Source organism: Peromyscus californicus, unplaced genomic scaffold (assembly GCF_007827085.1).
Source record: "Peromyscus californicus insignis strain IS unplaced genomic scaffold, ASM782708v3 Scaffold_14__1_contigs__length_90479793_seg_2, whole genome shotgun sequence".
NCBI classification, from domain to species: domain Eukaryota; kingdom Metazoa; phylum Chordata; class Mammalia; order Rodentia; family Cricetidae; genus Peromyscus; species Peromyscus californicus.
Window position 1 is genome coordinate 49,420,264 of NW_026294436.1, and position 23,196 is coordinate 49,443,459.

At 41.0% G+C, this 23,196-nt stretch overlaps 1 protein-coding gene across 2 annotated transcripts; it reads left to right on the forward strand.

Annotated features, from left to right (window-relative positions):
- Nucleotides 1-1,725: 1,725 nt before the first annotated feature.
- Sell (selectin L) lies at nucleotides 1,726-21,682 on the forward strand. 2 transcript variants are annotated; one of them, XM_052737436.1, is made up of 10 exons: nucleotides 1,726-2,189; nucleotides 3,172-3,253; nucleotides 5,273-5,659; nucleotides 6,120-6,227; nucleotides 8,803-8,988; nucleotides 10,488-10,673; nucleotides 12,091-12,219; nucleotides 16,371-16,389; nucleotides 20,076-20,124; nucleotides 21,178-21,682. In XM_052737436.1, the coding sequence occupies exons 1-9, from the start codon at nucleotides 2,187-2,189 to the stop codon at nucleotides 20,092-20,094; spliced, it is 1,119 nt and encodes a 372-aa protein (XP_052593396.1). In that variant the 5' UTR covers nucleotides 1,726-2,186; the 3' UTR covers nucleotides 20,095-20,124; nucleotides 21,178-21,682. The 2 variants fall into 2 exon arrangements, with proteins under 2 accessions (XP_052593396.1, XP_052593395.1); XM_052737435.1 differs by having other exon boundaries at nucleotides 20,076-21,682.
- The last annotated feature ends 1,514 nt before the right edge of the window (nucleotides 21,683-23,196 follow it).

Sequence of the window (23,196 nt, forward strand, 5' to 3'; positions counted from 1 at the left end):
GCTGTAGAATGAAACCCAGTCAATTAGCAGCTTCCTCACAATCTTGTCTCTCCCTCCCATGGCAATATTAATCTACATTCTGTCTATGGATTTGCCTATTCAGCACATTTTATATACATGGAGTACCTTGTGATCATCCGTCTAGCTCTTTTTACTTAGCGTACTGTTTCCTAGGGTCCTCCATGGTGTAGCTTGCATCAACACTTCATTCTGTTTACAGAGAAATTATATCCTTTGTATGGATTGACCAGATTTGTGTCATTCTGTCACTCAAGTGATTGTCTCTGAGTTTCTTTTCACATTTTGATTACTGTGAATAACGCTATTGTGAACACCTGAGTGCAACAGTTGAGGTGCAACCTTCTCTCCACCCCCTTTCGCATTTATCTGGAGGCAGGTCACATAGGAACTCTTTTCTATTTTTAGAAGAACTCTCGTCCCACTCTCTCCCAAAGAGGCTGTTCCATTTTACAATGAGAAGAAGGGTTCCAGTTTCTCCACATTCTAGTCAATACTTCCCATTGTCTCTCTTTGGTCATCACTACTCCAGTACGTGTGAAGTTTTATACATATAGGCTCCCGTGCCAATACCAAAAAATATCCAAGCATGTTAATAATCTAAAGGAATCACCGAGACCAAGGAAACAAAGTTTTTGCTGCCTGACAGTCTCAGTTGCTGTAATTCAAAAAAGTTCATATTAATTTACACTTAAGATTCAATTATCCCTAGGACTACACTCACAGTGAGGCTCCTCCCTACAGATACATACATTCTTCCTACTACTGTGGGGTTAATACACAGGCCTGATATGGGTAGACCTCATCTAACGCATTAAACATCCAAATTAAACTTCATGTTGGAGGAAGAACAAAGTCACCCTGAGCTCTGACATTTATTTCACCCTGTCCTAGGATGCTGGTAATCCTGCTTCTCAAGCTTTGGGTCTGAGCTAAATTACATCACTCGGTCTCTCAGAAAGTCCACTCATTGTTTCAACCTGGTAATCTATTGATGGAGGTGTTACATCCATGAACTCACTGTAGGCATGGTTACCTGCACATGTTCAAGCCAGAAAGATCAGTCAACATTCTAACAGGCAGCACTACTTAGACTTAGTAGGTTATAAAAAGCAAGAAAGTACATGAAGCTGAGAAACATGTTGGCGAGTTTTCAGGGGATGATAGTCAGTAGTACTTGGGGGTGGGTTAAGCAAGGAGCTATGAAATTAACTAAAAACAAATAAATGTAAAAAATAAGACTAGTACTAGTTCCTTCCCAGTAGTATTTTAGATATTAAAAGGTAATTAACATGACCTGTTAAATTCTACTGTTGTTATTGTTGTTCCTATTTTATTTTATTTTATTTATTTTGTGTGTGTGTGTGTGTGTGTGTGTGTGTGTGTGTGTGTGTTGGCACATACATGTCATGATGTTTGTCATTATTAACTTTCTTACAATGCAAACACTATTATGTCCATGACTGGTTTTAGATTGCCTTTAATTGGCCGAATTCAAATTTTATATGCTGTCTTATCTCTTGCACATTTTATACTGAAGGTATTTCTAAGTCCCCAAACTAGGGCCAAAATCTAGAGTCTGGGGATTGTATTTAGGGTTTAAATTTCAGACAAGCCATTAACAAGGACTTCCACTAGGGGGTGAGCAAGGGAAGAGGGAGGAAAGAAACTGAGTTGGGCCAAGTCTTCCAGAGAGAGCTACTCAAGCTCAACAGCCTTGTAACTGGATCTGAAGTGACTTTTTATCTGCAGCACTTTCAGGGTCTCCTACCTCACAGCCAGGTGTTTCTAAAACCAAACAACAGGGAAACCAAAGGGAAGCCGGGAGAGAAGGAAGGGAAGGATGCGCAGGTGAACAGAAAAGACTGAGCAGATGTGCTGAAGAATCCAGTTGCCACAGCTTCTAGTCAGCGACTGTGTTCTCAGGGCAGATGATTGAGACCCGCTTAGGAAAGGGGTGGGGAGAGAGAAAGAGAGATGAGAAAGGGGAAGAAAAGGGGGAGGAGGATGTGAGACTGGCTTAGAGAAATGAAAGAAAGCAAGCCCTGTTGGCAACACTTAGCACATTCTTCCTGAGCACAGCACGTCCTCCTTGTGCAAGAACCCCCAGAGCCCCAGGTGCTGAAGGCTGAGGGCTGCAGAGGAACTGCAGAGAGACCCAGCAAGCCATGGTGAGCCTTCTAGCTTGTAAGATCTCTAGACATTCAAATGTTTCCTTGGGGTTGAAGAGGCAGGTGGCAAGGGGCAAGAAGCTGTCATTTCTGATTTTTTTTTTTTTTTTTTTTTTTGGTTTTTCGAGACAGGGTTTCTCTGTGTAGCTTTGTGCCTTTCCTGGAACTCACTTGGTAGTCCAGGCTGGCCTCGAACTCACAGAGATCCGCCTGGCTCTGCCTCCCGAGTGCTGGGATTAAAGGCGTGCGCCACCACCGCCCGGCCCATTTCTGATTTTAAGAAAGATAGAAACAAGCAAACAAAAAAGCATGTTGTCTCAAAAAAGTGACTCTAGTCTGTTTCTTGCTGACTTCGTCCTTTGGTGTTGGCTCTGTTCAGATTCTGAAAGAGGTACTATTGAGATTAGGACTGTGCCGTGGCACAAAGGGGCTACCTGAGAAGTGATAGACAAGCACAACTACAGTCTTAAGATGTGCACAAAAATCTGTGGCTTCGTTGTTTGCGCTATTCAAAATGTACTGCTTCCTACTTGGAAAAGATGAATTGTTTTCCTTTTGTGGTGTCTGGCTATATCATTCACTCACGAATCCATCATGACCTAGTGTGAGAAGACAGCAAATTTGAGCATCTTTAGTCCATTAAACACCAATGAACATTAAAAAAACATGCACTCAAAATAGTGTTTAGTTTGATTTAAAGCTCAGCCCAAGGTTACCAAAATGCAGAAAAAACATCCTATTGATAATGATCAACAACTTGGGACTGAAACATGGAAACAAAATGAAATAAAACAGTGCACCAGTTTGGAGTAAATTTGTTGCCATTGTTTTCAGCCACATCCCCCAAATATTTTACCTTGGATAAAGCATTAGGCTGATGAGCTCTACTTTTTTTTTTTTAAAGAAAATTGTAGGGCACCACCTTAAGGGAGTGTAAGTTTGTAGTGAAGAGTTTAAATATCATTTTCCCTTTCATTTACAGGTGTTTCTATGGAGATGTCCGAGTACTCAATGGGGCTCATGGAGCATCCTCAAGCTGTGGGTCTGGACAGTGCTCTGCTGCGGTAAGTCATTCGTAGTTTGCTAAGCCTTTATAGTTTGTGATTATTCTTTGCTTAATATCCATTGATACTGTACAGTTGCAGGGGAAATAATCAGGTAGATGGCTATTAATTCTTTTTTTGGCTATTAATTCTTTTAAGGACTCTCTGTTCTTCCTTTGATCTTCTGCATTTCTCTGAGCCTAACACCAGTTTTTTGTGCCACATTCTGTAGTGAAACACCCTAATCCTGAGAACTGCACCATGGCCTTCCACTATGAAGTAATGCCGCTAATTGGGAAACCTCTAATAATACACTTACTACCTGGAACACTTACTTATTTTACATCCTATTTTCTATTAATAGTTTTCTGTGCACCAAGTGAACGTTTATGGTCACAGTGTGGGTTGCTTGAGGGCTGGGTTTTTGTTTATGTTTGGGGAGTTGGTTTTTTTTTCTTTCTACTGATGTTACATGTTTTACATTTTAAGCCTTAGAGACTCTTCATCGATAAATTTGAACTTTTTAAGCCATTGCCTAAGATACTCATGTTTCCTTCTTCCTTAGCTTGGATTTTCAGCTCAGAACAAATGAACACATTCTGTCTTTGTTTTGTTCATTTTTCTTTACTTTTGAGAGTTTTATACATGAACAATAAAATATGATCATATTTATATGTCTTTTCCCCCTTCAACTTACCCCATGTCGCTCCCAACATGCCCTTCCCAACTTCCTTTCTTTTTTTTCTTCTTCTTCTTCTTTTTTTTTTTGATAACCTGTTAAGTCCAGTTAGTGCTACCCATATGTTTATGGATGTGATCCTTCTGCTGGAGCTTGGGAAACCTAGCAGTGGCTACATCCTCAGAAAGAATGGTGCTCCCTCCCCAGCAGCTGTCCAATAGCTCCTCAGTAAGGGTTGGGGCCAGAGATCCTCTACCCCATCTATGCTTGATCTTGTGCAGACAATCACAGCTGCTGTGAGTTCAAGATTGCGTTCAGCACGTCATGTCCAGAAGACTGCATTGCACAGCGCCCCTCCCCATCCTCTGGCTCTTACATCCTTTGTGTCTTTTCTGCAATGAGCCTGGATGGCTGTGGGTTTAACAGAGATGTCCCATTTAGGGCTGAACACTGAGTCTCTTATTCTCAGAATTTAACAGTTACACATCCTTCTATTGACTGCTATCCACTTGAGAAAGAAGTCTCTTGATCCAGGTTGAAAGCAGCTCAGGACTATGGGCTTAAGCAAAAACATTTAGAAGGAAGTTTTGGTTTCTCTGTAGTACTCACCTTATGAAGTAAAAGCTCAATGAATTGAAATCTTTTATTTTACTTCACAGAGATCATACCATACTTAGAAGGCCAATATCATCATGGTCACTGTGTATAATTATGTGTTGTGTTTGCTTTCTTCAAACCCCTCATGCTTGAAGCCCCCATATGTTTATTAGACACCATTATTTGAGTATCTTTGAATATAGAACATGATATAGTCAATTTTGTGTCTTTGAATTATTTTTTATGTCTATTGCTCTTTCTTTACAATGAGTTTAGATGCACAACAATTGGACAATGTATGGAGGCTTACCCAATAGCAGCTTATTCTACAATAAAGTTTTATCTTTTTATGTTCCAGAAAAGTACTTAAAATTATGTCACTGTGTTTCCTGATCCTATTTTACTTTACCTAAAAGAGAAATTTCGTATGTGTGCTGTGTTAGCCTTTAGGAAGTTATCCCAGAACTAGAAAATGTAGCGTGAAGTTTAGAGCTGTTGGTGACACATATTTCTAAAGTATATTGGACAAATTACACTTGAAAGAATTTTGAGAAAGGTTTTCCATTTAAATAAATCTACAAAGATATATTTATGTATACTAGTCCTGGAGTGGGATCCAAGTCTACCAATGGCTAACACTGTGAACCTAAGATGCATGCCTGTTCTCTCGGGCTCTTGTTTCTTCATCCCTGAGTGATGGGCAGCCTGCATCAGTGCCTGGTCCTAGGATATCCTGAGTCATCATATTTTCTGGTGTTTTTCAGATTTCCTGGCATACCGTGGAACTCACTGTTGGACTTACCACTATTCTGAAAAATCCATGAACTGGGAAAATGCTAGAAAGTTCTGCAAGGAAAATTACACAGATTTAGTGGCCATACAAAATAAGAGAGAAATTGAGTACTTGGAGAAGACCTTGCCCAAAAACCCTACTTACTACTGGATAGGAATCCGGAAAATTGGAAAAACATGGACATGGGTAGGAACCAACAAGCCTCTGACTAAAGAAGCAGAGAACTGGGGAGCTGGGGAGCCCAACAACAAGAAGTCCAAAGAGGACTGCGTAGAGATCTATATCAAGAGGGAAAAAGACTCTGGGAAATGGAATGATGACGCCTGCCACAAACGAAAGGCAGCTCTCTGCTACACAGGTGGGTAGTGACCAGACTCCTGTCCGACTCTGACTTGGGAGGACCAAAGTTGGAATAATCCAACTCATTACCTAGAAACTGCTAGTTCATTCTGAAATAACCCTACATAAGCCTTAAGCACAGCACTTCTGAGTATTCTGTATGTAAAGCTGGTCCCTGGGCTCAACAACTAGGTCAGGTTCTATCCAGGTTGTATGTTATGTGGGAAACAGAGATAGACAGCCTGTGTCCCAGTGACAGGCAGAAAATTCATTCTAAAAGCAAATAAATGTATAGCCAAATGGCTAGGCAATCCCATAAATAACAATTTTAGTATGCATCATTGTGCAAAAATGTTATGAGTACTTAAGCAAATCTTTCTTGTTAATTATAATAATGTCAAACAAAAGCTTTTTGTGTGTGTGAGGAAGGGAGTATGGATGTCATCACACTAAAATGTCTTTGAATTATCTGCTTATAGCCTCTTGCCAGTCAGGGTCTTGCAGCGGCCATGGAGAATGTGTGGAAACCATCAACAATTACACCTGCAGCTGTGATGAGGGGTTTTATGGCCCCCAGTGTCAGCATGGTAAGCCCCTTCCTTTTTGATTGTCTACTTGTTTCTTCTCACCCCTAGTCACAAGAACCATAATAGCTTAGGAGAGCAGCTGGTTGGGGCAAAATGATACACCAGGAACAACCTAAGATGAACCATTCTAAGAAATGGGAAGTTCTGAACAGAAAATTGGGCTTTCACAATGCTGTCTTCCTGTAAACATTTCATAAGTCAACGTGCAGTTTCAATTTGCTTCGCAAGTGTTTTGAAGTACCGCAAGGAACGAGGTGTTGAGATTTGCCAAAGCTAAGCAGATTACAACAAGAAACCAGGTCTTGTAGATCCCTGCTTTCAAGGATGTCATATTCTAATGAGCTTGCTGGATTAAGTAGAACTCTGAAAACTGACAGAAACAATTATATTTGTCATTAGGAGAGTGAGGTATCTGGAAGGCACTCTTGCTGGTCTATAGACAGACACGATGAGGAATAGTGAAGGCAGAACTCACATATGATTCACAGACTATGCTACAGCTATTTAATAATAAATCCTACCCTGGGTATTTGGTTATTTCTGGAGAATACAGAAGCAAGTTATGAAAGATTCTGTACCTATGGGATTTACAGTTAGTTAATAGAAATTATATATGTTCAATGATCAAGCTTGAAGGAATATGATATGAACAGGAATAAGCTTGTGGGGAAATCTCCTAATAAAATCACTTGTCCTTTATTTGCAATGAGTGTCCACTCAGTGTCTTACCACCAACACCAAGGGCCATTATCCTAGAAACGACACAAAGGATCTCTGCTAGGACCTCCAAGAAAAGGGGATGGAAAGAGTCACTGGGAGCCTTATGAAGCCACTCAGAGATGCTGGGGTAGACCTGGAAAGGAGAGAGCACACATGTGCAAAGTCCGAGGCTTGGACTCAGTCAATGACTCCTGGAAGGAGGATCAAATCCTTTGAGGCTGGCTGAGTTTCAAAATGTGTTTGATGTGTCTAACGCACACAATGGAAAACTGTAAGAAGAAGAAAAGTAATGTTTTTCAGGAATAAAGGACTGAAACTAACATTAATTTCAGTATTAACCAACTGAATAGATCTGACTAATTCGCTAATCCCCAAGCTGTGACTCTCCTCAAACACTTTCCCTCTACCATATTGTTGGTCTGTCCATTTATGCCACTCCTTTTTAAACATCATGTTTTCTTTCTTGCTTTGCATCATATCCTTTTCTGATTGTCTTTTTAATTTAATTAATAATTTCTCCCGGGTTCTTCCATTGGTACTTATCCAAGGCCATAAATCCTTAGTCTTAGCATCCCTCTTTTCTATTGTTTTTCTGACTGGGTTTGTTTCTTTCATCAAATTTCCTGAATTTTGTGTATTTGTACACCTATATGATCTTTGGAGTGACAAACCTGTCTTTAGCCATGACCTCTAAACATGCTAAGGATGTTGTCTTAGATGTCTACAAGCCAAGTGTCTCTGGCCAGTTTTTGTGTGTGTGGTTGTAACCACATTACATGGAAATAACACACGAAATGACTCGACTGTGAAACTGTCACCTCCTCCAACACTTGTGTAAGATAACACAATGCAAATTCAGTTTTCAAAAACTTTGTTATTTTATGGGACTGGAGAGATGGGTTGGCTTGAGAGCACTGGCTGCTCTTACAGAAGACCTGAGTTCTGTTCCCAGTATCCACATGGTGACCCACAGCTATCCACAACTCTGTTCCAGAGGATACAATGCCCTCTTCTGACCTCCTGTGGCTTCAGGCGCACAAATGGTGCACACATACACATGCAGGCAAAACTCCCATACACATACAATTCAATAAAATAATTCTTATTAATTTAAATTGTCTGGCACTATCACACTTGCATATAATGCACAGTGATAACATTCACCCCCTTCCCCCATTCCACTTCTGCCAATCCCCTTCTTCTTCCCACCGGTCCTCTTGCTAATTGCATTTTATAACTTGGTACTTCTCCAATTTCCCTCCTGCTTGTCTACTACCCTTGCCCTTGGTGTCTTTCTCCTGTTACTGCTGTAGTCCATAGATGAGCTCCAGAACTTTAAATTAGCTCCCTGCAAGTAAGTGACTCATACTGCAGGCAGGCTGACTGATGAAAAATAATCAGAACATTCCAGACACATATATATGACCATTCACTCTTTAATTTGTCTCTATCATTTGTCTTGGTAAAATCTGAACTCATTAAGTTTAAACATGATGCTTGATACATAACATGTGCTCATTAGTGGAATGAAAACAATGAGTGCTTTGTCTCTGCTCCCCTCTCCCTATACATACCTCAGATGGTGCTCTGACTCATCAATATCAATGTTTTGGCAATTTTCTGCTTTCCACATACACTTTGTGTTCTGGTGGTTTTGTTTATGACTTTCTCTATGATTCTACTTGTGGATCACAAACCTGGTCATCTTTAAAACATAGTTCAGAGACCACTTCTTCCTAGAATATTTTTTTGGACCCCAAGACAGACCAATGATTATCAAGTAACAGAGATAAGACTCAAATCCATCTGATCCTCATAACTCTTTCCAACCCTGCTTCTTCTCTCCCCATTAAAGTGGTTCAGTGTGAGCCTTTGACGGCCCCAGAACTGGGTGCTATGGACTGCACTCACCCCTTGGGAGACTTCAGCTTCCACTCACAGTGTGCTTTCAACTGTTCTGAGGGATCAGAGTTACTTGGGATTGGAGAAACACACTGTGGACCATATGGAAACTGGTCATCTCTAGAGCCAGTCTGTCAAGGTACGTGACTTTAGAGCGGATTCTTCATTGTGACAAGCTTGTACCTATAATCTGAGAAAACATAGAGGAGTCTTGCCTAGAAGTCTGTTTCTTCTTCTATATATAATTTAACCCAACTTTGGTTGTAGTTTGATGCTTTTCAAAAGGTTTTCTTTTTTGCCTTACTAAAATGAAAGACAAAACTCCAAAACAAATAAGCAAAACCCCAAAAGTCACCTGGCATTCTATAATGTGATTGATGGCAATACATTGGAGTTATGCTCTATATTTTATTTTTTCTCATTGTCATCCCATAAAGCCTTGATGAACCTCAGTTGAACTTTGGTTCCTCTCCTTTCAATAACACCCATTTTATGTGGTGCCCTACTTAGCACCAACCAGTTTCCCTCAGAGGTAGCAGAGGTCTTTCTTGGTTGTTGCATTTGGTACATTTTTAAAGTCATCTATTATTTGTTTTTCTCCTGTGAAAGAGCTCAGGAGAATAACAATAGCTGTGAAAAACAAAGGCCATGCTCTCTATTGTTTTCATCTGAAACAGAGTAGGTTTCACCCTCTTTTGACTGACAAGGTGTGCCACACATAGACGGAAAATAAAAACCGATGGGGTTTGTGTTTATGAAGTTCTGGTTAGACTTTCTACATTTATATTTCTGGTCTCCTAGTTTAATTCTCTAATGAAAACCAAAATCCATCATTGAAATCATAGAACTCAATGAATGTTAAGTGATGAATTGTATAAAGTTTAGCCCGCTTTGGGGGGTGGGGGTGTCTGTCAACTGCTTGAGTAGATGTCACAACACATGAGAAGGCTGGAATCTTTGCAGGCACTGAGAATGTGCCATGCATGCTCTTGAGTCCAAGGCTGTATGGTGTGGCATTTCCAGCAGGGTTGGCATGTCCCCATGATGGGTCAGCAGCCTGGAATGACTACCTTATGCCACCATGGGCTATCGGAGCCTTGTTGGCTCCATCCCTGACCAACTGTTACTCAATATCCCATTTTAAAAAATCCTGGAAGCAATGTCAAAAGTAATTGCTACAAATTAGAAAATTAGAAATGTCTAGATTCATGTGAATGGTTCCAGTGATTAAGTCTAGTAGCTTTGGTTGAAAACTTGTGAGTGGAAGCTGGAGAGAAGGCTCAGTGCTTAAGAGCACTTGTTCCTTCAACAGAGGACCTGGATTGGGTCACATTAGGTGGCTCACTACCACCTGTTAAAGATAATCCTATGCAGCACATACATACATGCAGGTCCTCATATGCATAAAAGTTAAAAACAAAATGAAACAAAGAGCCTCAGGACTAATAATGAGACTGACAGTGGGACAAGAGAAGTTAAAGGGGGTAGTTTGAATGTGATCAAAGTGCAATGCACACATCATCTATGGAAATGTCATAATGAAATCCATTATTGTGCATAATTAGTTTACGTTAATAAAAGCTTGACAAATGCCTTTGGTCACCAACACTGTTCCGTGTTGTTGTGTCTCCGCTGAAGTGACTCCGTGCCAGCCTCTCACAGCCCCTGATCTGGGAGCGATTGAATGCAGCCATCCCCTGGCCAACTTCAGCTTCGCTTCTGCTTGCACCTTCTCCTGCTCCGAAGAAACTGACTTAATTGGGGAGAGAGTAACTGTCTGCGGGTCAGCTGGTGTCTGGTCCAGTCCTCGTCCAATATGTCAAAGTGAGTAATTTTGCTCAGAAGTACCGGGGACTTGAAGGGGGAGCTGGCTGACTCGCAGAAGGTGGGAAAGAGCTAACAAACATTTACATTCCGTTTCCCTCAATACACGTGGCCTAAAAAAACCGTGTGTGCACTCACGTGCTATAAAATCCTTGGCTATTCTCAGGCTCTCCTTTAATGGTGATTATCTTTTTCAATCTCAACTCTCTTCCTACTTTTAAACTCATGTCTACTGATTTATGTCTATTCCACCACAACCTGATTTCTCTGTCAGTCCTTCAATATGCCTCTTAAAAGGTCACCAGAGACTACCTAACTCCCAACACAGTAGACAGTTCTCCATTATCCTAAGCTGAGTCTTCCAAATCTCTCTGTGCATGAGAAGAATCACGTCTTCCTTATCTTTGTCTATATACTCCCTAACAGAGCACATTAAAAAATGCTAAAAGTAAGTGAGCATTATATTAGTTTATGAAATAGCAGCTCCCAATGTCTGCCCTGATACCGTCTGCACAGAGTATAGAAGGTTGGGCCCCGAAGAAGCTGTCAGCGAAGATCTCTGGGCGTTTGGAGTAGAGTGCTGGTGGAGGCAGGGAGGAGGAGAGCGGACGTTACAGTAAGGCTGTATGCCAGGCTTATTCAGTACATTTCCTTTTGAGTCGACTCAGTTTTCATTTCCTCATCGTTAGCAAATGAACAGTTGCCAATACATAAAAGTATATTCCTTCACCTGGGGGTGTCAGAAGATAGATTTTTTTTTTCAGATTAATATTTTTTTCAATGAAAGGCTGTAAACAAAGCTAGTTTGTATTTACAAAAGCATGTGTAGAAGTGTCCTTTTACTTTTTTTTAAAATTTTTTTATTTTTATTTTGCAATACAATTCAGTTCTACATATCCACGGATTCCCTTGTCCTTTTAATTTAGTTGGGTGGAAATGAAGGCAAATGGAACCACTGCATCACTTTAGATCACTGCAGATCCTGGACATATAAGCAGTAACAGTTTTGCATACCTCCTAACTAAGGAATAGTAACACCTTCCTTTGATTGACAACTTACCCAGCTCAGATCACTGACTTCATTTTCCTTGCAGTTATATATTAAGCTTTCTAGCCCTTCTCTGTGCTCAGAAGCCAACCTTTAAATGAGACCAGGGACAGAACATCATGCTGACTACTTCTTGTCGGTATTTTTAGACTCATCCCCAGGAATTCTATGGACTGCAGATCTGAGAACTGTGATCCCGTAGGCACCAGGCTAGAGGCTAGCCCAGTTGGATACTCATCATGGGCCTTCCTATGTTACTTTCCTCATCTGCTGTATATGTTGTTGTTGGGGGAATATCAGGAGACCAAAATGCCAAATATCATAAGGAAATAATGCTCTTACCATATGCCTTACTGACTCCTCTTTCAGTGACAGACAGAAGTTTCTCAAAGATCAAGGAAGGCGATTACAACCCCCTCTTCATTCCAGTGGCTGTCATGGTTACCGCATTCTCGGGGCTGGCATTTATCATTTGGCTGGCAAGGAGGTTAAAAAAAGGTAGGTGTGTTCAATAACATCAAAGTAAAAACAATTTTAAAGTAGAAAAAAAACGAGAAAGAAACCCCACAGGAAATAAAGTGCAAGACATTTAACCGAAGCAGGTGCCAAGCGACTTCTATGCTCCGTAGACATAAGTCCCTGGAGACACTGAGCTTGACATACACCTTTATTTAAAAGAGCCAGTCAATGGTTCACCCTTGGCAGACCTTTTCATGACAGCTTGCTATGAGGAGCTTGGCTAAATGAGACACTGTAAGGGTTCTTTGGCTCTATATCTGTTGGAAGAGAGGATGCATTGCCGCTCTATATCTGTTGGAAGAGAGGATGCATTGCCGCTCTATATCTGTTGGAAGAGAGGATGCATTGCCGCTCTATATCTGTTGGAAGAGAGGATGCATTGCCACCGTCTTCCAGGAGCCTGGATGACTTTGATCTTAGCACTACAGTATCATTAGGAAATGAATCTATTACCATCTAAGGTTTTCAAACATCTGATGTCTTTAAGAGTCGCATAACTGTCTAGGTATTGACACATGGAAGTTGTATTGCCGTTAGAAGAAATCCTTGCTGATTTTCTCTGGAATCTATTCACTGAGGCTGTAACCTTGTACACCATGTACATATTGGGGAAAGAAGGCAGAAAGTTGGGGAAAGAAGAAAAGGTAAAAAGGAGGGCTTCCTCCAAACTTCATTCTCTGGTACCCAGGAAGTAGAACACTACATGAGAACACAATATTCCTCCTTTTCCCCCTTCCTCCCTCCTGGATACCTTTGCCTTCAGGCGAGATCAGTATTCCAGCCACAGGCTCACAGTCTGCAGCAGCCTTTGGGTGTGCACAGCCACCTTTGCCCAAGTTCATCTAGCAGGTCTATTCAAAACTGTAAAATTCATATACCCCTGCAGCTTTCAAGATACCCCTGTGTTAAGGTCAGGGACTATGAATGACCTTAAAACAACTGCTGACTCCTATGTTCTACTTCCTGTGATGTAAGCTGGTGGCCACTTACATTTCCTTTCCACCAGATTCATTACTGTGGATTTTGTTTGCCAGCCCAGGTGCACTGGCAATCGAAAGAATATTATCTACCAGTCTCGAATGATCTCCCGCTATGAATTGATCTTCTGTCCAAATTTAAAAATAAGAGGTGGTAGATTCATTTTCCACCCATTCATAAAGACAAGGGAGGGTGCACTACCTGTGTTCAAGAACCACTAACTAAAATGTGTCAGCACTGAACAGGTTCAATGTCTGTTCTGCTGATGGAAATTCCGTGAGTTTGGATACTACCGCCACACAAGACTACACCATGTACTGACTACAGCGCCAGCACAAAACAAAGGATGACATTTCTCTTCCACCGTTGACAAGTCTTTTCACTGAGACTTCAAAACCCCACTCCAACTGTCTTGCTGCCTTGAGTTGAGAGCAAGGCAGTCATTCATCATACGTGCTCCCTGAATAAGGTGCCTACCAGTTCAATAACTTCAAGGGTGATAAGTCCTATTATTAAGGAGGGTAGTGACCCCCAAACTCCATCCCTTTCCTAGGTGGCTGTAGAGTCAAAGGAATGGCATCGAAGTCACATGTGGTTGGTGGGTGCTAGCCGGCTAAGGCTGTGTTATGAGTGGGATGAGAACGGCCGGAGGTTGTTTTTAAAAGTTTGAACCTTGGAGTCAGTCATTTCTGTACAAGATCTCAAACTGATAACCTGAAAATGGCATGCCCCTGCTGTGGGAATCGGAGTAGGGCAAACAGGAAACAGGTAACGGACGCTTGGGCTAGTGACAGTTATGCCACCAAAGAGAGTGCCAACTCCCAGAGATCACTGGCTCTGGAGGGAAATTTGGGGTAACTATGCTGTCTTCAGTAGTTTTCAACTGTGAAACATCTACTGGTCTCTCCAGCTTGCGAGTGAATGACTTTATCCTCCAAAAATTTTAGACGTAAGTTGGCTCTTTACAACATGAATAGTGTCTCTTTTTTTCCCCCTGGAGAGACACTGGTAGAATTGGTGGCTAGGTCCCCAAGATAAACCCATAGAGATTAAACAGATACATTTATAAGAATCATAGTGAAAATAATAATTTTGTATTTATACATTAGTACATATATGTTATCGTTTTATTGGGTTAATCAAATTGGAAAGGGGGACAGGTGACAATCCAGAGCATGAGCACCAATGAAAGGACCAAACTTTCTTCTTTCAGATGGATCCTATGAACCTGGTGCAAGGGCTGCCCATGCCCTAATCATCTTGGGGTCTAGTTAGCCTTCAGCTTTCCTTTCCTGGGGCCACAAACAAGCACTCTGGCTATGGGCTCAGCGAGAAACACTCAGTACTCCTAACTTTTCTCATTCTCTAAGGCAATGGCATTTTTAAGGCCAAGCTCTAAAATCATTCATTAGTAGGAGCTCAAGTCAGAGGTGGCTCTTCCATCCAAAATAGCACCTCTAAAAAGCATTTGCCTTCAGGTTCATCCTCGGTTGGAAGAGTTTTCCACCTGACCCAACACACAGGGTTAGTCCAGTTCATGAAACTGAACACATCTCCATTAGTCCTCTTCTCTTTAATAAACACTCCCTCAGTAGGACTAGACACCCCTCAGTAGGACTAGACACCCCTCAGTAGGACTAGACACCCCTCAGTAGGACTAGACACCCCTCAGTAGGACTAGACACCCCCTCAGTAGGACTAGACACCCCCTCAGTAGGACAAGACACCCCCTCAGTGTGACTAGACACCCCCTCAGTGTGACTAGACACCCCCTCAGTAGGACTAGACACCCCCTCAGTAGGACTAGACACCCCCTCAGTAGGACAAGTCACCCCTCAGTAGGACTAGACACCCCCTCAGTAGGACAAGACACCCCCTCAATAGGACTAGACACCCCCTCAGTAGGACTAGACACCCCCTCAGTAGGACTAGACACCCCCTCAGCAGGACCAGGTTTTGTTTATCTATTGTTATTGCTTTCATTGTTCCTAAAAGGGAAAATTTTCATTTCTGTGAGGATGAACAAATGGACTTGAACTTGGTTCTCCCTGATCAACGTATTTGGTCCATATCATCTGAAAGCTAAATTTTGAATGAAAAGGTTTGAAATACTAATTTCTAGAAATTTAAAAAATTTTAAAAAGCAATTGGAGTTCTGTATATTATATTCCTTTCCTTGGCCTAAACATTTTAAGTACCAGTTCTTTAATTAACCCAATAAGAAAGTTATACTCTGTGTGGGACAGTTCTAGAATACCAACCAGCTTACAGTCACAGAAATACACAAAATCCTCCCCTCTCAAAGGGGTCTTCTTCTTAGAGAGCTTTCTTTCTTTCTTTTTTTCTTTTCTTTCCAACAGACCTCAGTTCTTCAGACCATTAAGTAATCAATACTTACATTCTTTTCCATTAAAAAAGAACATAGTTCAGTTCACAAAATACACACTGTCTGTACAGTCAACCAAAATTACCTAAAGTGTAAGGAAAAGAAAGCCCCAACTGAGCAAGCAAAGCTAAGTTGGATCCAAGGTTTATGTTAGGACACAAACGTGTGTCATGGAGTCCTACCCACTTGACGGAAGTGACTTTCAGATCTAGATCCCATGCAGCCGGTCAAAAGAGAAAGCAGAAGTGTATGAGATATGAATTTTATATAGGATTGCATAAGTAGATGAAAATACATTAGTTACTCAAATTAGGCTGCACACTTCCCACTGATTCTTACTAACTAATAAGACCAGAGTAAAATTCTCAGGATACACATAAGAGAAGCTCAGAGACACTGACACTTTGGTTCACAGTGTTAGCACCTAAGTCCTTTAGGGAAGGGCTGGAGCTTGGATGAAGTGTGATATAAACTTATGAATGGGACACTGGGTCTGACCTGGAAGGATCCAGCCTAGGCTCTGGCTTCAGGAGCAGCAGAGCAGATGGAATGGAATCCCGAGAAGCACATGTGTCATGCTTGTTATGCTACAGCCCCGAATGTTCACTGGTACCCTAGATCCATGTAGTCACACATGGATGCCCACTTATCAAATGCATAATGTACTTCAAAAGACAGTTATGGGGATGTGCATAGCCTTTACTTAAAAATTGAAACTGTCTACTTTTTGATGATACCATTTTCCTATTCTCTCTTCTATTTTTAGGCAAGAAATCTCAGAAAAGGTAAGTTTTTCAATGAAGAATTTCCACATGTATTTTATTTCATCTCTATATTACCTGAGGGTGCTTCCTGTTATAGTTAGAACAACAACCCCATGGTAGTTATTTATATAGGGATCTCATACAAATGGCATTTCTAGGTAAGGTAGTTGAGCACTGGCTTCCACTGAAATCTTCAAGTTTTTGACGCTAGTGGAATTAAATGAATGGACGTACATACATATCTATTAAGAAAGAATATTCCATATGATGGGAATGTTTCCTGGTAGTATCTGAGTTTTTCTTGAGGGTGAGAAGCATGCTGTTATGTTTCATCTTGTCTTGGCTTACAAGACCAACATCTAACAATTGAGAAACATCCAATTCAATGAGCATTTCCAACAACTAACCTATCTGTAACAAGGAACTGCCCAGGCACAGACCCTCAATACTTAACACAAAAGAGTGAATGACTACTACTCTAATAAGCACTGGCCTTCAGAAATGAGAAAAAAGCTGTGGAGTGTGAACTCTACCCACTGCTTCCCTAAAAAAGTATTCGCTCCAGTCTGTTCTCAATGCTCTAGTTCTATCGTTAGAGTAATAATGTAGATTGCTGGGGAAAGACACAGACACAAGGCAGTGCCTGGCCTATCTGGCAGGAATGAAGAAAAGGAGGATGAAAAGGGGTGCCAGAGAGACAGATGAAGGAGGATGAAGAATATCTGGGAAGCCCAGATCCTAAGGACAGACAAGAGTGGGAAGTCTCAAACACAGTCAGAAGAACCATCACGTTTCCACTGTGTGCATTAAGGGCATCCATGGGAAGGCCACTTTCAGCACGTAGAACAAGACAGAAGTCAGCTGGGGAAGGGATGAGGACAGTGGGCTGGAGGCAGAGCGTGTTCTGTTTTCTTTAGAATTTGCCAAGAAGAAGGGGAGAGTGGTGGGAACGGGGACAGAGTGTTAGTGGAGTCTTCTTTCACTCCATTTTTATCACTGTAATTGTGTAGATGGAGTCCTAGTAAGCAAAGGGTCTCTTTGGGGGCTGGCCTCCTATCTCTGCAGCAGGAAACCCACAGGATGTGAAGATTTCTTTTGTGCTCCTACCCACTGAGTGAAAGTCTGTTGGCACATTCTATCTAGTCAGAGTGCTGTTTTGGCCACAGCAACAGCTGCTTTGATAGCTATAGAACAAAAGCAGTTCAGTTCAGTTCAAGGATTGGGAGGCCAGCTGAAGATGCTGGCCAAAAATAGTTAGCATATAATTAGTTACAAAATTGTACAGTTTGTTGATTTTTTTTAAATAATTACTCAAATAATAGTTATTTATTGAACATTTTTATGTTGGAACAATGCTAAGCTTTACTGAGACACTCAAAGCATCAAGTCCTTGACTCTAACCTCAGGGAAATAATTATCTAATTGGAGAGTTAAGAAAAAAATATTCAGAAGTGCAGAACAATAAAAGGCAGAAATGGTAATGACTGATAAACTTTGTACTGATAAAAAAAATCATTGGTCTAAGTGATCACAGAAAAATCTTACAAAAAAGGCAGAACTGTGGAGAGAATCATCAAAAGGTTCAGCACAGAAAAATAGCTCAAACAATGGCATAATAAGGTGGCTCTAAAAGCAAATTTGGGGGCCAGGATTGGAGCTTCCTAGAGCCCCTGGTTTATTGAGGATCTGTTCAATCGAAGTTGAAAGGAAGAGTGTCTTCCTCACACCAGCATGTCCAGAGCAGTTCACTACCAGGTATTCTAGAACCTATCAACTGATTGGCTGCCTTGTGACATCTCTCATTGATTAGCTAAGGTGATCCCAATTCATAAAATGTTAGGCTAGAAAGATGGAGGATATGACGTTAAAACTATCTTTGTCAGTATGTAAATAACTTACCTACAGGCCTTGAGCCAGTGACAGAGTTACAACAATAAACAATAGATAAAAATAAACTTTCATCAAATATACATTCCACGTTGCATACTATTCTTAGTGTTTTAAGTCTGAAATGATTAAATAGTGCCTACAAGTCTGTGTCGATAGGGAGCATTGCTATCCCTAATAACAGTAAAGAAACAGAAGAAGGGGGAATGACAGGAACTTAAGGGAAGTCATTGAATAAAGGAAGAAGCTGAGATTTGTAGCACCTGCATCCAGGGATAATTTGGAGAAGCTGAGATTTGCAGCGCCTGCATCCAGGGATAACGAGATCTCGAGGTCCTTGACTTCCAAGTTAAAGTTGTTAGTACCAGAGGTCCACCTCTTCCAGTAATGTGATTTATTTTCACACTAAACCATTGTGTGATAGCTCTGAGGAAGGGTGGGGTGGAAGAAATAGGGTGTGTCTCTAGAATAAGCCAAGGGGAAGATGAACACTATCACACTAAACACTATGATTTTTTTTTTCTGACTGAAGTTGATTCTCACAGTTCTTTGTACTCATTCCTATTAGTGTTTGGCTAATGAATGAATGACTCCTTGAGCATTTGTGGTTTTGATTCTTGCTAGCTATTTTGACTCTTCTGCAAACGGGTTCTGTTTATCACCTCATTTGGTTTCTAGTTTCTAAATTCTACCTGGGTAAAAGCTACACCCAAGATACACAGGAAGATATGATGCCAACCTCAGAGGAGGGTATGTGCAAGATTCTGCTTTCACAAACGTTTTTTATTTCTACACTGGCAAGCAAGTTTGCAGCTGTCATGGTGGTTTACCCTGACAGTTCATCACGAGACCAGGGCCTCAGAATCTGGTTCTCCTTTTGAAAGGTGCAAACACACAGAAATGTGGTTCTCCTCCACCCTTTCCAAGAATGGCACAGTTGAAACATAGAATATGGTGGTACCTATATTCATAAATCTAAATTTGTGACCATTTCTCTAAGTCATGTTCCACCAGAACCTAGCATTTAGAACTGACCCCACTATTTTCATGGGTTTTTATTTTCTATGGTCTCTCTTTTCATTTGAGCATATCACCTTCCACTCCCCCACCTCTCCACTGTAACTCAGCATGCAATGTCCTTCAAGTGTTAGACATGGAAATCAGCAGCATTGCAGAAATATGACTAGATGTGGACCAGCAGTAGGAACATCACTGGGGAGCTTCTTAGAGAATCAAGACTTCAGCCTGAATCAAAGTCTACATTTAAAATATTTACTGGGGGTGGGGGCTGTGCAGAGAGCTAAGAGTGTGTACTGCTCTTGCAGAGAATCCAAATTCCTGGCATCTGCATTGTGTGTGGCTCACAACTGCCTGTGACTCCAACTCCAGGGACTCCGACACCCTCTTCTGGCCTCCTCAGACAACTTCACTCATAGTGCACATACACATATACACATGCACAATTAAAAACAAAATAAATCTTTAGAACATTAATTTGGGGGTGGTAATACATAAGTGTGTAAAATGTTGCTTTACTGTCTCCTCTCCATTTGTTTTAAAATGTTCCACATCCTGTCCACAATTCCCAACTGGAAGCAATTCCTTTCTCTTCTTCATGTTAGTGGCTGTTTACCTCTATCATTATTATTATTATTATTATTATGATGATGATGATGATGATGAAATTTCCTTGCCTCTCTCAGATAGAGAATGTTCATCTGTGTTACTAACATTTTTATTTTTATTTTATTTTATTTTATTTTTATTATATTTTTAAAAGCTTCGTAGTTTAATTTTATAACCTGTTGCTTCTCTTTCAGGGTGGATGATCCATACTAACTCATCCTCTGTGAAAAGAAAAGTCATGAGGTACTAAAAAACCACTGGGAAACAACTTCAAATCCTCCCTCAAAGATTTTGCTCACAGGCATCTCCCACACTGAAGATGACATGTTTGCTTCAGTGTCTCTGGAAGGATGTCTACATGACCAGCAGTTCCTCTAACCTCCTCCCTACCTCCTCAGCCCCTAACCCTAGCCCATAATTTGTGTTTATGTAGCTCAGTATTTTATTATCTTTTCTGTGGAGGAACAAATAAGACTACTGAGGAAAAGGATTGCTGTGGAATATAAAGATGTCTGATTTTCTCTTTCCTAACTCTCGTTTCCTACATCAGTTCAGTACTGGACCCGATGCCAAGCACAGTGAAAATTTGATACATGTGTAACTGGAAACTCATACTGCTTGCACATAGTTCATAAACTATGATAAAGTTCATTTAAAAAAAGCTTTGCTTTCCACCTCCAAAGAATGGTGTTCTATCCAAGTTGGAAAAGTCTCCTTTGCACTGTAGCTCCGCTTTCTGTGAGCAGAAGCCACTATGGTAGTTCACATCACCTTCCCTATCGCCCTTGCTTAGGTGGCTAACTTCCGCACACAGCGTTTCACAGCCACTGAACAAATAAGAGAAAATCGTCTGCACTGACTTTTAGTTTTGAGTTTTCCCTTCTCTTTATTAGACGTCACTAGCTTCCTTTAGATCAGTGTTCTGACTGTCACTGACTGTTAATAATGACACAATCCACTGTCCTGGAGCTGCAGGTAATACATCTTTGATATTAGGAAGATGAGATAAAACAGGTAGAAAGATTCCTGGGCTCAGGCTGGAATGACATCTTCTTTCCCTTTCCCCAATATCTCCTACTCAGATACATGAATTCTACTCTCTAAGTTTCAGAGAGCTATCCCCCAACCCTTGCCATCTCTTTTATAACTAGCTCTTTAACTTGCCCAACCCATAGGCTATCTCATTTTTCGACTTCACTCTGCAAATCTGTAACAGGATTCATTTAAATACAGCAGAATTTTTTAAACTGTTTGTCTGTTGTTTGTATATGAGAACATATGCTGGTTTTTTCCTAGATGAGATTGTACCTTTCTTGAGGGAAGAGATTGTGCCAGATCTCTGGAGTTCCTAGTTTGTTGCTTGACACTTGGTAAATTGTTGGAACACAGTCCATGAAGAAAGCTGTGTGAGGAGATTTCTGAGAGCTTGTGAGAAAACTCCAAGTAAACAAGACAAGAGACCTGGAACCTCTGCTCCTGCATAACTGGATTTGTTCTTGAAATATGCTCTCACCCTTGCCGGTGTGAACAGGAGTGGGTTTTCTTCGGATTACCCATCAATTTGCCATTATTCTTCGGATGATGTTTCCAAGCGCAGGTTGTCCTCTTGACTGTATATAACTTGAACTAACGTGTCCTTGCTGTCATGACTATGTAAGACAAAACTCACATGACCTTGCCTAAACTCATATGACCTTGCCCTCATGACTGTATACTGCCTGAATTCTCAAACTTTCCTCATGTAACTTTGTCTAACCCTCAAGATACATATTTTCTGATGCCCTGAATAAAGATGACTTTTGTATGAGACACTAGTCCACCTCCTTTTTAGTCTCCACTCTCCCAACTAGAATAGTAACAGTAAATGAATAAAATACATTCAAATAAATTAGAAAAAGTATATAAGTGCAGTGATAAGTATTCAGCTAACTTCAGAGCCTGAACTTCTATGGGAGGACAGGACATTGTTAGAAACTGACTGGAGTTGGATGTAGTGGCCTATGCCTTTAATGCTTGCACTTGGGAGACAAAGACTGAGGCAGGCAGGGCTCTGTGAGCTCAAGGTCAACCTGGTCTACACAGTGAGTTCCAGGCCAGCCAGGGCTGCATAGTGAGACCAAAACAAACAAACAACAAACAAATAAATAAATTCTGAGACATACATAAATAAATGAAAGAAAGAAAGAAAGAGAAAAAGAAAAGAAACTGGCTGGAAATATTTTCCTGTTTCATGACCAATGCTGTTTTTATGTACATTTTCACATCTGTGAGAGTATTTTTTTTAAATAAGGATTTTTTTTCTTTCTTAAAGTCATTTCAGATTCTATCACTATTGCAGAAGACCCTTCATCCAGTGTGTCTACTAGTAGGTGTCAATCACACTCACGTGGCTTAGGGTGCACTCTACAGAGACGTATAGTACACAAAGATAGACTCAAGCGCTCACAGCCCTGCCTGAAATGCTTAGTCACTTAAAACATCAGGGACAAGGAACCAAAAAGAAAGAGACTATTTCTTGGGGGGCACAATGTATAACGATTTCAAAATGCGGTCTTCTATTCAGGACGTAAGTTTAATATGTGATTTTAAGGATTTTATTACAATGATGAGATAAATCTCAAAGACTATAGAGTTTATTACCTTGAGATTTAGTTTATTTGCCTTTAAAATAAGGAAGCCTACTTGTTTACATCATAGGATTATTGTGATGTTGTGAAACTGCTTTGTGAACTGAAACTTTAAATTTTATTATTGAAAGAATTTTACTGCCAGCCGTATTTGGTTCTATTCTGGGTCTTTGGACTGTTCTGCCTCTGGTTCCTGACCATCCAGGCAGTGTCAGGCGTGGGCTCCCTCTCGTGGCCTGGATCTCAAGTTGGAACAGTCATTGATTGTCTACTCCCATAAATCCTGTACCACCATTACCCCAGCACATCTTGCAGGCAGTACAGATTATAGGTCAGAGGTTTTGTGGCTGGATGTCCCAGTAACACTGCTAGGAGCCTTGCCTGGTTATAGAAGATGGCCAGTTCAAGCTCTGTATCTTCCATTGCTAGGAGACTTCACTATAGTCACTCTTGTAGATTCCAGGGAGTTTCCACTACACTAGGTCTCTACATCACACTCTAAATGCTCCCCAGTTCCAGTAGTCTCTCCCAGTACTGTCTCCCTCTGTCCCTCTCACTCCCACCTGACTCCCCCTCCTGTTCCCATCCCCACTGGCCCCCAGTCCACTTACAAAATCTATTCTACTTCCCCTTCTCTGGGAGATCCATGCATCCAAACACGATTGGCAAAAAAAAAAAAAAAAATCAA

What these genes read in the sequence shown, in the direction of transcription:
- Sell (XM_052737435.1), top strand. An exon ending in GGCAGCTCTCTGCTACACAG is followed by an intron (nt 5,660 to 6,119) that starts GTGGGTAGTGAC and finishes ATCTGCTTATAG; the next exon opens with CCTCTTGCCAGTCAGGGTCT. An exon ending in TCCTCGTCCAATATGTCAAA is followed by an intron (nt 10,674 to 12,090) that starts GTGAGTAATTTT and finishes CTCCTCTTTCAG; the next exon opens with TGACAGACAGAAGTTTCTCA.